We start from the raw sequence: 17,990 nt of genomic DNA, 5'->3' as shown, positions 1-17,990 counted from the left end.
AAGGCTGAGTATGTATTAATATCAGATTATAGGAAGGGGTATTAAGTATCTGGTGATTCAGATATACTTACAACTTACCTTGGATTTAGTCTGGAAACTCCACATTATCACATTCTGATTTAGCCTACATAGAAATAGAGTAAGAACAGAGCTTGTGGTATTAAAATAAAAATGCTTTTATGCTTTAGCCAATAAAATGTTTTTCTCTTTGCATTTTGAGTATATTCATTCATCTTAGGGTTAGTTAATTTAAATTTTTTTCCTAGACAGACATACATAAGGAGTGACAACCAATCCAGGAATTCTACAGAAGGTTCTATGTTCCCACACAGGGCATGGGTATGTAGTGATAGAAGGTGTCTAGCTCCCCCAAAATACAACTGAACAGATCATTTCACCTAAATCTTGAAATTCTTTGTGTGAGTAAAAACAAAACCAAAAAGGACCTGTTACATCAATCCCATTAAAGTCACAATTCATAAATTACCTGAAGAAAATAAAGGTCATTTAAGATTATTTTTTAACTTAACAAAAGAGTTAAAACCTTTTTCACTCTTGAAGTGTGACCTAAGCCCTTTTATAATTTAGTCCTAAGAGGAAGCATGTTCAGGAATTGAAAAAACCCAGAGAGAAAAACCACAATCACAAACCATTTGCCAGTGACAAAGGAGTCAGCAAACTGTTGGAAAACAGAGAAAGCTTGTAATAATGAAAAAAGGACAGAGTTTTATAACCAATCACTTATTTTCTTTTAAAAACACATAACCACATTAAGTTTTTGCTTTATACAACCATCTAGAAACTACAAAACAGTACCACATTGTGCATTTAACCTACTTATCAAGAAGGGAACTCCACACTTCAGAAGAATTCTACCCATATTAGGAAAAAGGAGACAGCTAACAGCATAGTCACAGATACAACATGAGTCCAAGCAAGCATCGATTCTTTGACGTCACCTTTTCCATTTACCGGAGTAGAGAGAGTAAGAAAGAAAGCAAGGGAGAAAAAAGAAGGAAAGAAGCACCCACAGAAGACTAATCACATTCCATAGTTACTTTTGACAACTATAGCTCAGGGTTTCATAGAATAGTATCATTTGACCAACACGATGTGGTAGGGGGTGAAAGGAAATATGAGCAGAGGAAGAGGGTTTGAAAAAAAAACAGATACATTTTATACCCTACTTCCCTCCTAAATACTCTTCATTGATACAAGCTTCTGTGCTAATCTGGAAAATAGCAAGAAATTAATCTTTGCGATGTGATCAAGCTTAAGAGTTCTGCTCTTTTTGAAAATGTGTCAAGTGGCTCACGTTTTTGTAGTTCAAAACAATAACAATGTCACGATCAATGACTCTTTTGAGATTCCCCACAATCTTTCTGATTATTCCCACCATGCTGGTGTTGCTACAGGACAATCCGGAGAGTGGATGGGGACTTCAGAGATCATGATAGAGGGTTAGTGAGATGGAATCCTTGCTCTTCCTTAGAAGTCCATGTCTTTTGGGTAGTAAGTCTTCCTCCTCCTGGTTGGTGGTAGTCGGAGGAAAGGGCATAGGAAGAACTAAGGTAATATGGTGGAAGTTTAGTCAAGTAACTGGGCTGAAGGTATACAGATGAGACTGTGTAATTAGCAGACACATGGAATCAAAGGCAAACAATTGGTTATTTGATTGTCCTTCTTAGGTTGATGGCACCATAAAAAAAAACTGAAGGTAGCTTTGATTTAATAAAATAAACCAAAGGTCTGCTACAAGGATACACACATTAGATGAGAATTACTATATTGATCCTTAGGGGAAACTCTCATCTTGTCCCTCTTCCTTCTTCTTCCATGGTAAGCTAATGCATTCTGGAAGGCTATTTTAAGGGGCAACTCAAGAAAAGAGTTTTGCCAATTCATACAAGAAAGGCATTATGAGCCATTCTGACTAGCAGGCTCCTCTCCATTCCCAGGCAAACTTCCCATAGCGCTCAAATTAAGCTCTTCCAAATCTAAGAAGATGCTTTTACTTTTTCATATTTGGTGGGCGGAATGTGGTTTAATGCTAGTAAAATTATTAGTTTTGTAGCACTGATGAGCACAAATTTCTTATGCTTTAATATAATCAATTCTATCCCATATTACCACTGTGCTCTGACATTGTATAGATTGAAATTCAATGCAGTAAGTTAGCTTTTAAAATTTACTGTCACTGATAACTCAAATGCAGAAATGTATGTTCAAGTAATTTATAAAATCTCACCTTAACTCCCTTTGCTTCAGCTTTATCATCACAAGCCAAAAATAAAATCTAGATGCATCATAAACAGAAAATGAACTAAGCTGATAAATTTGATTTACCCTTCACCTGAATTTTTCTGAAGTTCTACCAGAACTTTTATTGTCTTAACCTAGTGACTATAGACCTTATATGTAATGATATTATTGACTTTTTACTTAGATTAGGTAGAAGCCTGGTGATTTTGCAGTTGAGAAAGCCATAGATTCAACATGATTATTTTTAAATCTGAGAAGCTATCTTAATTTAAAATAATTTAAATGCTATACAGCAAGAAGTACTAACTTTTTAAGAAAGGCAAATTTTATGCAATCTATTAAAGAAAATAACTTGGAATTTGCTTACCAAATAAAGTGCAATAACTTTAGAGAATTCTAAGTTTTTGAATAAAATAATGCCATGGATAGGATTGTTTTCTAAATTATTTTCCTTACACTAAGAAATTTCTCTAGTCATTACTTAGAAAATTACATTTGGCATAAAGAACTATTTCCCGAATAATGCAAAGTAACTGAAAAAGATGGCAGGGAAATAAAGGCAGGTCTCTACCAGAGACAAAACCACTGAAGGGAGAGACAGCAAGGCATCACCTCTATGCCATGGAGCTCACAGACCTTCCTAACTGCCCTGCATCTGTTTCCAAGTTCTAACATCCTCCATCTCCTCTCTGCCATTGCCACAATGATTTGATTTCTCTTTAATGCCTGCATGATTCAGTAATGGATTACTTTCTTTGATTCTTAATTTGTATTAGTTTACCTGATAAGAAAGGATGAACTGCTTTCTCTAGTTATCATGAATGTATTTCAGTCAAACCATGATGCATTTTACTTCTAGTAAAATCTCGGTTCATTTCTTAGAACTGTCATGTTGAGAATACTGGGAAGCCATGGATCCTTGGGGCTGGGCCCCATTTTCCTTCTTTAAGAGTCCACAGAGGTTACTGCTGAGGTGGCTGGCATTCTCTCACACCACTGCTTCTGAATTGGAAGCACTTTCTTAGGGAGAAAAATGGTAGATGCTGGAAAAGAAAGTTGCACATGGGTTTTCAACTTCTTTCCAATCTTAAAAACAATCTAATTAATAACCTAATTAATCTCTGATTATTTTGTTGTCTCTCTGGATGATATGAAATCATCAACTATTCCATTTTAATGGTACAGGCGTCCTTAAATACAGGTGCACGTTTGTGCGTAGAAAATAAGCCACTCTGTCTTCTGGTTTCTCTACACACATCAATGCTTTCCACGCTTTCTATCATGAAATGAAAGGTGAACTTTATTCTTTTGCTTATACTTCTTTTACATTCCTTTGGGGAGTATTTTAACTATCAGAAGTTGTGCCATTCTCAAATGAAATACAATTAGATTTTCTAAACCTAAAATTAGATGGAGTTTTACCTTTGGTTAGATTGCTGTTCCTTTTAAGTGGCTCTGTGATACTTATTTCCTAAGAGTCCTACTGAGCGTTTCGGTGCACAGGAGTCTCCAGTAAAACTTTAGGCAGGCCATAGCATTCACAACTGCTAGGACACAAAACATTTAGGAGAGAAAAATGCACACTGCCTTTTTTGGAGGAAAAAAATTAAAGGTATGTTCTGTCTCCCAAACTACTTCCTCCTGATAAGGAAGAGCCCTCTTTTCTCTTTACAGCTTTGGAAGGAACATCACGCTGTGTGTGTCTGAGTACATATTTAAGCGACTGTCATGGTAAGCTGAAAGTTATGTAAGCCTTATCATTTCAGAACAGACTCTACTAATAGGACAAATACACCAGAAAAGAAATACATTCTAACATTATATTACCTATGAATAAATAATACTGATTAGGGCCCAGAATCGTAACAGTTGAAGACAGACCAGATTGGCCATAGGACACAGTTCATATGCCAGAAATCAATTGTAAGATTTTATGTGTCATTATATAGGTTAACTAATAAAGAATGAAGTTGATCATTCAAATAGCTCTGGATACACATTAGTACCATCAGTTTTATTTGTATAAGAAATTAATGGTCCACTGGACTTATTTATATAACTCAGTAATAATTAACTGCTATTTCTTGACAGACCAGTATTATTTCACCCATAGTTTTAAAGTACAAACACAATAGTTCGGAAAAAAATCTCAAGTATAAATAATGCAAAACTTTCATCTATTAAGGGGCAATAACTTGTTACCACTGATTATTATAAATGATTCAATTTATTTAAACTAAAAAATAAAACTCAGTAATTAAACTTTTCCTCTTCAGTTCTGGGACAAGGGACGTGCTTGGTAAAACACACACACAAAAAGCAAAGCAGTCAAAGCCAAAAAGTTGTATATCTCAAAAAAGAGGAAAAAAAAACCTCTATTCAGAAAGGGAAATTGTGGAAACTTTTCAGAATCAAGATGGAAGAAATTCCTTAAAAAGAAACTATTTGTCCATTAATCGATAGAATTTTGGTTGTAAGAGTAATTGTAATATAATCTCCTGAAATTATGACCAGGATGAGTAAACACTTGTGATGTGTGGCAGAAGAGCTGACGGCAGAGGGTGCATTAAGGGGCAGTAACCATTTGTCTTTAAGACTAAATAACTGATAACAGCTGCCCCTTCTACTCTTTCATTCCTTTGTCTAAAATGAAGCTGAAAATGAGAGAAGTAATTTAATTTCACAAATCAACTGATGTCTACTTTGGAATCTTTATCCAGATCTGCGGGAAGGGAAGATTAAAATATATTTTAATTTTCTTGGCATCTTTATCAATTTTGTTAAATAATGAAATGCTAAATTTAATGCCAACCACATTCAAGAAAGTATAATCCCTTAGAGTTCTGGGGCTTATTTGGGTTAGGGTTAGGAACACAGGAAAGAAATAAGACAAAAAAGTGAAATTGGGCATTGTTTATAGACCATGATAGTCTGAAATGTCTAAGAAAAATATACTTTTTGTGTATGACCAAGCTTAGACCCTGAAAATTTTAAAAGCAGGCTTTATATTATAGGACAGTATGAAATCCATGTTTATCCTTTAAAACTGCAGGGAGAAATGGCTGCCAAGGTCTTTTTTATCAGTGTTATATGAAAGAGGAAAGCTAATTTGTTCTATGCTCTCGAAAACATGGTTTCCCCAAGATAGACTTAATTTGATCACATTCTGGCTAAGGGAAGTAAGCCCAGAAGAAAAGCTATCCAATGAGGGTGCAGAGTCTCTGAAATAGCTTTGTCTCCTAATTTAGAATTAGTAAAGGTTATATTTCAATTACTCTACATGCTGAAGCTTAACAAGGCATAACTTTTCATTGTTACGGTTGGAACACGTATGTATTCCACACCTGCCCCTTAAAAGGAACAAAAGGTATTAGAACTCTTAGATACATTTCAGCCGGCTGTGTGAAAGTGTATGGATGCTTGTTACTAGAGACATGCTCAGAATTCTAAAGCAGCAGCAACTTAAGAAATCAGTAATAAAACTTTGGCTTAAAATTAAAAAGAAAGAAAAGAAAAGGTCAAATGGGTGCGAGTTGTCTCATGAAAGAGGTATTGTGGACTAAACCCTCCTAAACGCCGTCCAACATTAGTTTCCCGGTCTTCTTTCACTGTTACCACCTTCACTGCACAGGAGTTATAGCATTCTTTTATGGTTAAGTTTCATAAATAATGAGAAAACTATATGTAACAAATACATCGTATTTCCCACCCACCCAGCAACCCTCCCCCAAATAAGAAAAGTTACATCAAATTAAAAAGTAGCTTCATGAATGAAGGTACTGCTCTAAGTTGCACTTTTCCTGCAAGTGCAGCCAGTGCTTTTGCGCTGGGTATGAAGGAAAGGAAAAAATTCTCCACATACATTGACAAAAAATTTAAAAACCATGTCCGGTTTCAACCAGTCAAAACCGGGCCAAGCAGAAGCCAAAGTATCTCAGTACCGTCCCAGCAGAGGGTCCCTGCAATGCCTGTTCTTCGTCCTGATAGGTTTCTGTGTCCTTGTTGTTGTAAACAATCCGTAAGATACTGTTTTTGTTCCTTAAAATGTCCTCTGATTGGCAAAATGAAGTAAATATTTGTTTTAAAAATAGAAAATGAAAATTAAACCAAAAGAAAAGAAACACAGTGAGCTTGTTTGGAGTCCATAGGATCCGATCTGGAAGAGCTCGGAAAGTGTGTCACGTGTCTTCTCCTGTTTTCGGCTGGAAAGGTGCTGGAGGTTGAGTTGGTCGAGGAAAGAATGGTAGAGTAGGAAAACCAAGGGCGTGAATCTAGACTTCAGAGGATTCAAGTGTTAGCTTCGTCATCTGTGTCTTCTATCAATACCTTAGTGTCACGAGTCTTGGATCTGGTGGTAGCAAGGGGGGAAAGAGCAAAACAGAGCACTCAGTCCATTATTAAAACACAAAACACATGCACAGCATCAGGTCCATTTCCGGTCTTACCAGACAGGGGCTACGTTACTGTACGAGGTGGACTACTCGGGAGTTTCGAATTCAGTTTAAGGGATTACTAGGGAAACACCAAGAAACTAGACTGCAACCAGCGGAAGGTAGTAAGAACAAGGAGATGTGAGTTTGAGTACTGGCTTTGATTTCATGATGTATCTATTTAACCTCTGAGTGCCAGTTTGCATCTCTGTAAGGCAGTAATAACAGTACACGTTACACATAATGCTCCTCTCACCTCATGGGGACAGTATGAATATTGAGTAAGAAAATGGATGTACAAAGCATCAGTAAAGCATCCAACAAATATAATGAATTCTGATGAGGACGGAAATGCCACTTGAGGCACAAGGAAAACCAGGACAGTTAGTGAGCCTGCAGAGAACAAGATCTAAGGAGAGGCATGGCAGGCATCTTCAAACAGTTGACTGGTATGATGTAGAAGAGGGAGAAGACTGTTATCTTTAAAATATGATATTTATTTATTTTTAGAGAGCAAGGAAGGGAGGGACAAAGAGAGGGAGAGAAACATCAATGTGTGGCTGCCTCTTGCATACCCCCTACTGAGGACCTGGCCCAAAACCCAGACATGTGCCCTGACTGGGAATCAAACCCGCGGTGACCCGATGCTGACTCCACTGAGCCACACCAATCAGGGTAGAGACTGTTATCTTAAAGAGCCCAAGTAGGATCAACTGACTGAAGTTATAGTGAAACATACCTCAGCCCCACATAAGCTATCTACCATGGTGAGTATCCAACAATAAAATCACATGCTTCATGTGATTATAAACTTCATTACCACTGATGATTATCAATCAGCATACGATGACCACCTCTTCAGGATGCTGTGGAAGAGATTTCTTCATTGAACGAAAAATGGGATTAGCCCTGGCTGGTGTGGCTCAGTGGTCTGAGGGTGGGCCTGCGAACCTAGGAGTCACAGGTTCAATTCCCAATCAGGGCACATGTCTGGGTTGTGGGCTGGGTCCCTAGTGGGGTATGTGAGAGGCAACCACACATTGATGTTTCTCTCCTCTTTTCCCTCTTTGTAAAAATAAATAAATAAATCTTTAAAAAGAAAAAGAAGAACATTAAAAAAGGGATTAGATAATATTATTAAGATATTCTACAACTGATGAGCCCCCTGAGTTGAAAGTGGTATCTGGCGGAGTGGGCAGTATTATTCCTGCTGGACAGAGGTGGGAACTGACATTCAAAAAAGTTAAGGACAAGTTACAGGTTGCATGAGTCCCAAAATACTCAACTCCAGACTTTATTTTAGATTCCCTGCCCTCTCCTTGCATAAACCTGCTCTACTATTCTAACCATCTTCCTCTGGTTGCAGTTTACTACTCCAGTGTTCTTCCACCAACAACCTGAAATTGAACATAACCTATTGCCAAAGGGCTTCCTTGTTTTGGAAACAGAGAAAGTGCACGTTTAGGCTGCCCTCTGCTGGCAACTAACAAAGACTAGATTTTCAAATTTAGGAGCTCAGTGAGACAGGACCTGCAGCATTGTCTTCAGCCTTTCATGGCATTTATCTGCTGACCCCACGAGTCCCCACACCCCCTCCTCCCGCTTCCTTGCTTGTAATATCATGCTTTGTGTTTTGAAGTTCTTCCTACTGACCCTTGACCATCCCTTTTCTGCCCCTTTCATTGAATTTTTTCCCTTGCCTGTGTTTGTTCCCTAAGGCTTAGTTCCTTGCTCTTTTTTTTCTACCTTCCTCTCTTCAGAGAATTTCCAAATTCTATCTAAAACTTGGGCAACTTATACCCTGTTCCTCTATATGTTATCATTATACCTCTTATTTTCTACTTTCCTGTATTCCTTTTAGTCTTACTGTAAGCATTCTAATCCAAATCCTTGTTGTCCCATACTTAAAAATACTGAAAAGTATATATTGCAGCACCATTAAATCTTACAAAAATACCACTTTCATTCTTCTATGAAAAGATTCTCTGTGACTCCTTCCTGCCTACATGATCAACCTTGCACTTTTCAGCATTTTACAATCATACTTCACCTATTCAGCTACATTTTCTTGCTATAGTTCTAGTCACATGGCTTTTCTTTCTGCCCCGCATTCGCACCGCTGTCTTTACCGCGCCTCTGGCCTGTTCCCACACTCCCGCATCCTTTAGAAAGCTGCTCATGCTTGACTGTAAGTCTTCTCTTTCATTCCAATCCACTATGATATACTATACACTATCTCTAAATTTCAGATGTAGCCCTACATCCTATATTTATTGTTATTTTTAGGGACACAGAAAGTCAATGACTGATAAAAAATACTACTGCAGGTATTTAGGAAAAAAATTAAAATAGCTTTTAAGTACTTCCTGAGCTTTCTCTGTGAGGAAACTGGTCTAAATGCCACATCTCAACAAATTCAATCCACTTAACCACCCTATGAACAGGGGCCATTCTGATCCCAATCGACAGTTGAGGGCCAATCTGCAGAAATTAAGTACTTCAGCAGAGGCCACACGATGGCAGTGGTAGAGCCAGGATTCCTGCGGTTGGTGACATGAAAATTCATTGTATACAAAACATACCGAGGAGTCAAATAAATTATTCCCCAACAAATTTTCCCCGTTGTACTTATAACACTAAATCAGTAGTCATTAATTAATGTATTAATGTCATTTTATTCTGTGTGCTCATGAAGACATTCTATAGGTTGGATCCTATGAAATTATTGTTACTGCTGTTTTTTGCAGGTGAAAAATGATCACCAGCCAATTCACCTGGTTCACCCTGAGAGCATCTCAGCTCCAGTGCATTAAACTGGAATGAAATTTGTCTCCCGGAAGCGGAAGCCATACATACTGAGAAGTGAGGTGAGGCCGGCGCAGGGATATGCTCTGGCTGTTCTTCCACGGTCGGTTCTTCTGGCGGTTCCGAACTCCGTCCTCCTGGTCCATCATCTGCTCTAGAAGTGTCTGATCGTCAGCGTTCAGAGGGGCCACGGAGATGTCCCGCACAGCACGGAATTCACCACAGTTATTCAGATGTTCGTTCTCCAAGCGGAAGAAGTTCCACACAAATCGCCTTAGCACAATGGAATAGAGTAGGCAAGTTACTTATAACATGTGAACGCACTACTGTAACCTGTAAACCTTCCTGTAGATCATGTTTCCACACACAGCAGCAAAAAACAAGGAGGCAAGGGTTAGAATATTAAACTAAATTAGGAAAAGATGGCATGGAAAGGGGGTAGGGGAACAAGAGTGAAGTGGGCAAAGGGAAGAGACTCATGGAATGCAGCTGCATAATACTCATTCTTCCAGTTTACCGAACATGTATTTACTGGGTGTCTACAACATGACAGGAAAAGGCACTGAACGAGACGGACCAAGCCTCTGTCCTGATGGGGTATGATTTCCAGTGACAGAGACATAGTAAGTAATCAGCTAATGGTAAGTGTGCTAAAGAAAATAAGGCAGGGCAAGGGGATAGAGCATGCTTCTCTGCAGAGATGGCATCTAGCAGAAACTGAATGACGCAAGGAAGCAAGCCATGTAAAATCCTGAAGAAAGTGTCCTAGGCGGACGGAACAGCGAGTACAGGCCCCAGGCTGGAAAGGCCGTTGGTGTGCTGAAACAGCAGAAGGTGGTCAGCAGGGGTGGAGTGGAACAGGGGCTACAATGGCAGGACATGAACATGGCGAGGTAGAAAAGAGCCTGGACCACAGAGGGCCTTAATGCCACAGTAAAGAGTTTAGATTTTAAATGTGATAGAAAACAAGGTGAGTTCTGAGCAGAAGAATGATATGCTTTGTGTTGAAAAGATCATTCTACTTGCTGCACTGTGAATAGATTAGTGGGAGGCAAGAGCAGCTGAAGGAAGACTACGCTGTTGTAGTCGTCCAGGGAAGAGATGGAACCTTTGATGAGGGTGGTAGTGACAGAGAAGCAGGCACACCAGGGATTATTTATGAAGACGGAGCTGGCTGACAGGACTTTCTGGGATGTGAATGGTCTTGGGTTTTGGACCCCGGATATGGTGACAACCATTTACTAAAGATCTGCGTTGTTCCTATCAGGCTAGAGCCATCAGATATCCAAGGGGGGAATTCAGTTGCTGGGTGGACATGAGTCTGCAGCTCAAGGGTGAGTCAGCGCTGGAGACAACAAAAAGGTAGTATTTCAAGTCCTGGGCTTAGGAATAATGTGAGTGGAGGAGGGATGAGGGCAGAGCAAGGGGAAGAACCAGTGAAGGAGTCAAGAGGGAATAGTTACTGAGACAGAAGAGTGTGTTTACAAAAAAACAAAAAATAAACTCAGTGAGGAAAGTGCTTTGCTGAGAGGTAAAATAAGTAGAGAACTCAATTTAGCAAAATAAAGAGGCCGTAAGATCCAGAAGCACACATTCTGGGAGACTGTCTAAATTCGAATCATGGCTCCACCACTTACTAGGTGGAGCCTAGTAAGGGGCATACTATGATAAATTCGTATCATAGCCTTGGACGAGTTACTTAACCGATGCTTCAGGGTCACCAGTAAAATGGAACAGTAACTACCTACTTTACAGGATGTTGTGAGCATTCAATAAGTTAATACAGGTAAAGGGCTTGGGACTGTGCCAGGTACCTAGTGGGAAATATATAGGTGTTTGATATTACTAGAGGTTATTAACAAAAGTGATTTAGTACTGAGCATTGGGAGAAACACTTGAGTTGAATTAAAGGGACATGGGGGGGGGCAGAGTGAAAGAATGGAGACAGGAAGCACAGACATCTCTTACCTTGTTGTAAAGGAGAGCAAAAAATGGGCGCTAGTTGGGGAAGGAAAGTAGATTCAGGAGTTTTTTTGCTTTTGTTTTAAATCGGTGATAGAACATCTGATTGTGTTAAGTAAAAAAAAAAAAATTAAAGAAATAAGAATGAAAAAGTAATTAGGGTTTTTTTAAACTAAAAAAACTTCATCTATAAAGCAGCATACATGAAAGAGAAATAACAGGATGGGGAGGGCCTGGTGGTGACGAAGAGTCTGGGAAGGAGAAGAGCTGACAAGTGGTTTAGAGAGAACATTGACAAGAAGAAATACACTGTTCCTAGAGTCAATCTTTATCTGTCAGGTTTATTTTTGTTTCTAGGTTCTACCTTGTTTTATCAGGCCAGCCCTGCTAAATGCACCCATCCTGATGCAGAGGAATGTTAAATACCTGGTCTGAAAACATCTTTATTTCACCTCCATTTGTGAAACATATTTTCACTGGGTAAAGTGTTCCAGATAGGCAGCATTTTCTTTCAGAATACTGATAATATCATTTTAGTGACTCCTGATTTTCACTGTTGCTATTGAGAAGTCAGTTGTCAACTGAACTGCCACTTTTTTGAAGATAATACTTTCTTTTGGGAGGCTTTGTTTTTAAATAAGTATTTAGGTTCAAGCATAGCATACACATGTAAAAAGTGCAGCAAGCTTGTTATTATAAAGTGATCACACTGTGTAATTGCCTCTCAGAAGTAAGAATGTAACATTACCTTACACCAGAAGCCTAAATTTATAGTCCCCTATGTTATCATTTAGGAAGTTCACCAATTTACCTTTCATATTTAGCTCTGCAATGCACCTGAAACTGATTCTGCATACAGTCTGCTGTAGGAGATTCACCCCCCACCCATATTGGTTGTAGTTGATTCAAAATCATTATCAAAAGACCTGTTTTTCTCCAGTTACTTAGCCACCTTTGTCATAAATTAGGTAGTATCAATAATGTTATGTGTGGGTGTTTGGATTTCCTATTCTGTTTCAGTGGACACTGTCTTTGCTGCACCAACACCAGACACTGTCTTAGCTCCTGTAACTATATAATAAATCCTGATGTTAGAGAGAGTAAGCCCTTTAACTTTGTTCTATTCAAGATGGTCTTAGCTTTTTTGATCCTTACTATTTCCATATAAATTCTAGAACTGGCTTGTCAATTTCACACACATACGTATTTCACTAAATTTATTCCTACGTATTTGATATATTCTGACGTTATTCAAAATGGTATGATTTTCAAAATTTTCATTTCTAGTTGTTTGTGACTTTTTTTGAATGCTAATTTACATTTATATCAACTCTGTACTCAGGGACACAGCTACAGTCATTTTAATAGTGTATTTGTATATTCTCTTCAATTTCTACATATGCAATCATGTCATTGGTAAGTAATTATACTTTTGTTTTTTCCTTTTTAACCCTCATACTGCCCCGCCTCATCGCACTAGCTATACGTACATGTATGATGCTAAATAGTGCCAGCAGGCATACTGATCACACTTCTGATCTCAAGGGAGAGCTTACAGTGTTTTACCATTAAATATGATGTTGTTTACCTTTTTTGTAGATAGCCTATTTTTTCATAAATAGGTACTGACTTATTTCAGTAGTGTTTTCTGCATATATTGAGGGTTTTCCCCCTTTATTCTATTAATCTGGTGAGTTATGTAGACTGATTTTTAAATGTTAAATGATTTTAAATATTCATCTTACATTCCTAGAATGAACCTAACTTGTTTGTGATGTATTATCCTTTTTATAGATTGTTGGATTCATTAGCTCATATTCAGAATTTCTGCATCTCTGTGCATGAGACAGATTGGTTTTCTTGAAATGTCTCTGTAGGTTCAGATATCAAAGTCATGATGGCTTAATAAAATGAACTTGGAAGTGCTCCAACTTCATTTTATTGCCACTTTTCCCTGGAAGAGTTTCTGTAAAACTGATCATATTTCCTCCTCATATATTTGGAAGACTTTCCCAGGCCTGTAGTTTTCTTTGTGGGGAAGATTTTAATATGGATCTAATTTTGTTAATAGATATAAGGCTATCTGATTTTCTATTTCTTCTTTACTGGTTTTGGTAAACTGTACTGTTTGAGGAATCTGTCTATTTCATCTTTATTTTTAAACTTATTGGCATAAAATTATTCAATGTCATCTTAATCTTTTAAAAAATCTTCAGTGTTTTTTACAGTCGTAATTTGTACCTACTTGCTTTTTGGCTTGATCTGTCCTGTGCAGACATTTTATCAATTTTATTGGTCTTTTTAAAGAACTTAAAGTTCTTTAAAAGAAAACTTGGTTTTCCATTAATTTGTTCTTTATATTTCCTTCCTTCTTCTTTCTTTTGGGTCTGATTTTTAAATTTTTCTAATTTCTTGCACTGTACACTTTTCTAATATATACATCTAAGGTTATGCATTTCCTTCTAACCATGGCTTTAGCTGCAATCCACATCTTCTTTCATCACATTTTCAATTTCGTTCTGTTCAAAGTATTTTTTAATTTCCATTTTAATTCAACTTTGACCCATGGGTTATTTAGACATGTACTGCTTAACTGCTAAGCATTTGGGAACTTTCAGGTATATTTCTGTGATTTCTAATCCTCTCAAATTTCCTTTATGGCCCCACATATGGCTAATTTTGTTAAATGTTCCACATGCATTGGAAAGAATGTGTATTTAGTAGTTGTTGAATGTAGTGCCCTGCACATGTCGATTAGGTCATGTTGGTTAACCAACTACTTGTTTATTACTGAGAAAGGTATATTAAAATCTTCCTCTAAAATTATAAATATCTATTTCTATTTTTAGCAGTGTCATACTTATAAGCTATGTTATTAGGTGCATACATATTTGAACTGGCTAACACAATTGAATCTCAAGTCTTTCTGGCAAATTTCTTTAGCGCAAAATTGACTTTAGGGCTCTGCGTATGTGGGGTACCTGCTTTCACTTAGATTTTGGGCTATCTTGTCAGATCACTGATGTTTTTAGGAAGACTTTAAACATAACCCAGCATTTGTTTGTTTGTTTCTAGAGAGAAAGTTAGGCTGACAAACTAAGACTGACAAATTATAAAAAATGATTCTCAAAAGATTTTAATTTCTAAGACTTTTTACTTCCCCAGTTGTATGCATGGCCCTTCTGATGGAGCCCAATTCTGAAAAAGCTTGTATGTCATCAACATCACTTATTTAACTTTGTAAGGCTTCATCTCTTAGTCTTGTAGGATTTTCCAGCTCTGAGGGTAAACACTGAGGAAAGTTGTAAAATTTAAGCTTTTCAAGTGTAAGTTTTAATAAATGTTAATTCAGACATCTTTTAGGTAAAAAGCATCCTTGATAAACTTTTGAGCAGTTTGCTTACCGGAAAACCTCAAGGGGAGCAAGGACAGTAGCAATGATGTCCCCAGAGTGAGGCAACAAAGTCATGGAGGTAACTGAGATTTGGATAGTCCAAGCAAAGCGCAGGATCACATCCTCTATGATGGCACAGTAGTAATAGGCCTGAGGAATAATAAGCAAATTGAGTATCCCTATCACCATGCTTCACGAAAACAAGTACACCTATAACAGCAACAAGACTGGTATACACCTTACCAACGAGCACAGGTTCGAGAAGAAAGAGTTTTACATTTTAAAAAGATTTCAAAATTTTAGTTTCATCTTCTTGAAGGGTATAATACTTACTCATTATGAAGCTGAACTGAATTTCAGTAACCATTTAACAAATATATTTCTTTCCCATATTGTATAGTAGGCTCTCTTCTAGACCCAAGAAATACAAGCCAGATGAGATCCTCAGTCTGATTGAGATGACATTCTAACATGTATGTGATATGCTAATGACTCAATAGCTAATACTAGAAAAGATTAACAGGTTTATTAACTGTGTTATTCGCTAACTGCTTTACCCTGCATTTGAAGGAGGTTTTGCCTTGCTTTTTGATAACAGTAGGTGAAATTAAGCTTGGGTTTCACAAACATGGCCAAATTCAAAGAACATCCATTTCCACAAGGGGACACAGCACTCAGCGAACCAATCCCAGGTACTGCTACCCAGTATTTAGGGTACAGTGGCAGCCATCCACGCTGTGCATAAACTGCCAGTATAGATTTGCTCGTTATTAATTTCGGAAAAATGAGCCCTTTAAATAACAAAAATTCTTCCTGGAACTGGGTGTGGTGCTCAGTATTATTAACAGTGTGGTTCACTGTTAATCCCTGGGAACTGGTTCTAAGGTTCTTAGAGCCGTGTTCTTAATTTTTAAATGAAGCCCCACTGACCTCCACAGATAGATTTTTCCCTTTTCAAGTGGAATGGGCATATTCCACTATTTACCTTTTCAAAACTGAAAGGGCTGTGCCTATCCAGAACATCTGCAAATTATGATGTAGAAAAGCATATAATATACTTTCTAGGGTCATGAAAATATGTAATAATAAAGAAATTGAAAGATCCTATTCACTAGTTTTATTACACAGAAAACAGTTAAACTATTTAAAAGGAGGAATGGATTAACATTTACATAAAGATACAAACAGTTCATCTAAGCAGTACATATTAGATATAAATGTGTTCTATTTGTCTGTCAGGTAAGAACCACAGGAGGAGCAAGAAGGCACATACATTTGATGGGCACCAAAGGGCCATTTTTACCTGAGCTCATGTCTGCTCTCTGACTTCTGCTTACATTACTGAATTTTTTTCTTTCTTAAAGATTTTGTTTATTTATTTTTAGACAAAGGGGAGGGAGAGAGAGAGGGAGAGAAACATTAGTGTGTGGTTGCCTCTCACTGGGGACCTGGCTGGCAACCCAGGCATGTGCTGTGACTGGGAATTGAACCCGCAACCCTTCGGTTCTCAGGCCAGCGCTCAATCCACTGAGCCATACACTAGCCCAGGCTGACTTTCTTTTCAAATGAGATTTATGGAAGTATGTCTAGTATCTTGGTCATATATTCTAAGTTTGCATACTGAAATTTTTGCTACAGTTTGCATAAAAAAGATCAGTATCAACAAATATCCCCTTTTCCGCCTTCATTTGCTTACGGGAAATTACCCTACATATCATCCTTTGAACCTACTCTACCATTTATCTTCAATCCTCACACTTGCAAACAGCCTTGCCTACTCAGAAACTGAGTATTACACATTCCCGAAAGTACCATTTTGAGGTACTGGTGACGTTTTGACACAGTGTAAAATATTCGTGGCCTAACCTGCACTCCTCTCCCAATCACAGAATTTTCAAACTGGGAAGGGATCAAGAGATAACCTAGATAACACCTGCTTTATAGAACAGAAAACACTGTATGTGGTCTGGTTATGTAGCCAGAGAGCAAGCTCGGATTACAACTCACCAAGATTCCCAGTTCATTGCTTAACTTCTTTTCAATATATGAGTAAGGATACTCTTGGTTTTTTGACTTTTTAATTCATTCTCTCATGTTGTTATTCATATACACATAAATCCTAAAGTAACTCCTAAGGCACTTTAAACACAGCTGGTTGAAATAAACGAAAGCAACAGCTTTCTCGAGGCACCACGCAACCAGGCACTCACCGTCCTGTGCCTTCACGGCACTGCTCACTCAAGTCAAGTATTTATAGACTCATCCCACAGATGTTAAGTCTGCTACACTATGCAGAGCAGCCAGGGACAGGGGCACCTAACAGGTCATTATAATACAATAATTACAATACAGTGATAACTGCTATAATGACGCTTGCATGGAATAAAATGGGATTAGGACGAGTAACTAAATATGCTTAGAGAAAAAAAGAAAGGCTTCTTAGAGAAAGTAACACTAAAACAGACCTTTAAAAGAAAGAGAATTTGGAAGTCAGACAAAGGGGAGAGAGAGGGCATTTGAGTTGAAAGAATTGCATGTTCAAAAATAAATCATAAATTATAGTAAGCTATTTGTTTCTCTATTTTAGTCTTTATTACATTGCATCACAATCTGTTTACTTATCTGTTTATAATATAGTTCATGGCCTCTATAGAAACTAGAATATCATTTTGTTTTCATTTTCTACAATGCCCAGCATATAGTAAATATGTGACATGTTATTGCTGACTGAATGAATCAGTATTTTTTTAGTAAAATTATTTTATCTAAATATATCAGGTTGCAATTAGGTATATACTGTAATATGATTTAGCTGGTGATATACCTTGTTCTGTTTTTTTAAACAAACGCAAACAACTGTACATACTTTTTGGGGGTACACAATCTCTTCTCGGAGGAAGGTGTTTTCTCCCGCATTCTTATCAAAGAGACCCCAGTCCATCTTCAGGTCCCAGATGAGGGTGTAGCAGGAACTGATGATACAAAAGACAACCCACAGGTAAAAGAACACCACGGTGTCTGAGTGACCTCGTTCTGGAGAAAGGGAAGAGAAAGGAAAAATTAATAGATCCGTATACAATTCTTCATTAAATAAAACTGATTAAAGAACAGAGTCTTTACACAGTTCCATAAAAGAA

General features: G+C 37.7%; 2 protein-coding genes across 3 annotated transcripts in view; both read right to left on the bottom strand.

Annotated features, from left to right (window-relative positions):
• KIAA1614 (KIAA1614 ortholog) overlaps positions 1-4,149 on the bottom strand; it is a 45,433-nt gene extending 41,284 nt beyond the window's left edge. The window contains exons 1-3 of the mRNA XM_053663727.1: positions 3,685-4,149; positions 3,044-3,305; positions 79-124 (exon numbers count right to left, since the gene is read on the bottom strand). Of these exons, the coding sequence (XP_053519702.1) occupies positions 79-124; positions 3,044-3,081 (84 nt within the window). The 5' untranslated portion in view covers positions 3,082-3,305; positions 3,685-4,149. The remainder of the gene's footprint in view (positions 1-78; positions 125-3,043; positions 3,306-3,684) is intronic.
• Positions 4,150-4,251: 102 nt separating this feature from the next.
• The window catches only part of XPR1 (xenotropic and polytropic retrovirus receptor 1), a 135,905-nt gene continuing 122,166 nt past the window's right edge, over positions 4,252-17,990 (bottom strand). For both annotated transcript variants that reach the window (XM_037145639.2, XM_037145640.2), the window contains exons 12-15: positions 17,720-17,886; positions 14,864-15,003; positions 9,549-9,770; positions 4,252-6,610 (exon numbers count right to left, since the gene is read on the bottom strand). In XM_037145639.2, the coding sequence (XP_037001534.1) occupies positions 6,550-6,610; positions 9,549-9,770; positions 14,864-15,003; positions 17,720-17,886 (590 nt within the window). In that variant the 3' untranslated portion in view covers positions 4,252-6,549. The remainder of the gene's footprint in view (positions 6,611-9,548; positions 9,771-14,863; positions 15,004-17,719; positions 17,887-17,990) is intronic.

This window comes from Artibeus jamaicensis, unplaced genomic scaffold (assembly GCF_021234435.1).
Source record: "Artibeus jamaicensis isolate MK-2021 breed Jamaican fruit bat unplaced genomic scaffold, CSHL_Jam_final contig_327, whole genome shotgun sequence".
In the NCBI taxonomy this organism is placed as follows: domain Eukaryota; kingdom Metazoa; phylum Chordata; class Mammalia; order Chiroptera; family Phyllostomidae; genus Artibeus; species Artibeus jamaicensis.
The sequence above is the reverse complement of the archived record's forward strand: the minus strand, read 5'-3'. Positions and strand labels throughout refer to the sequence as shown.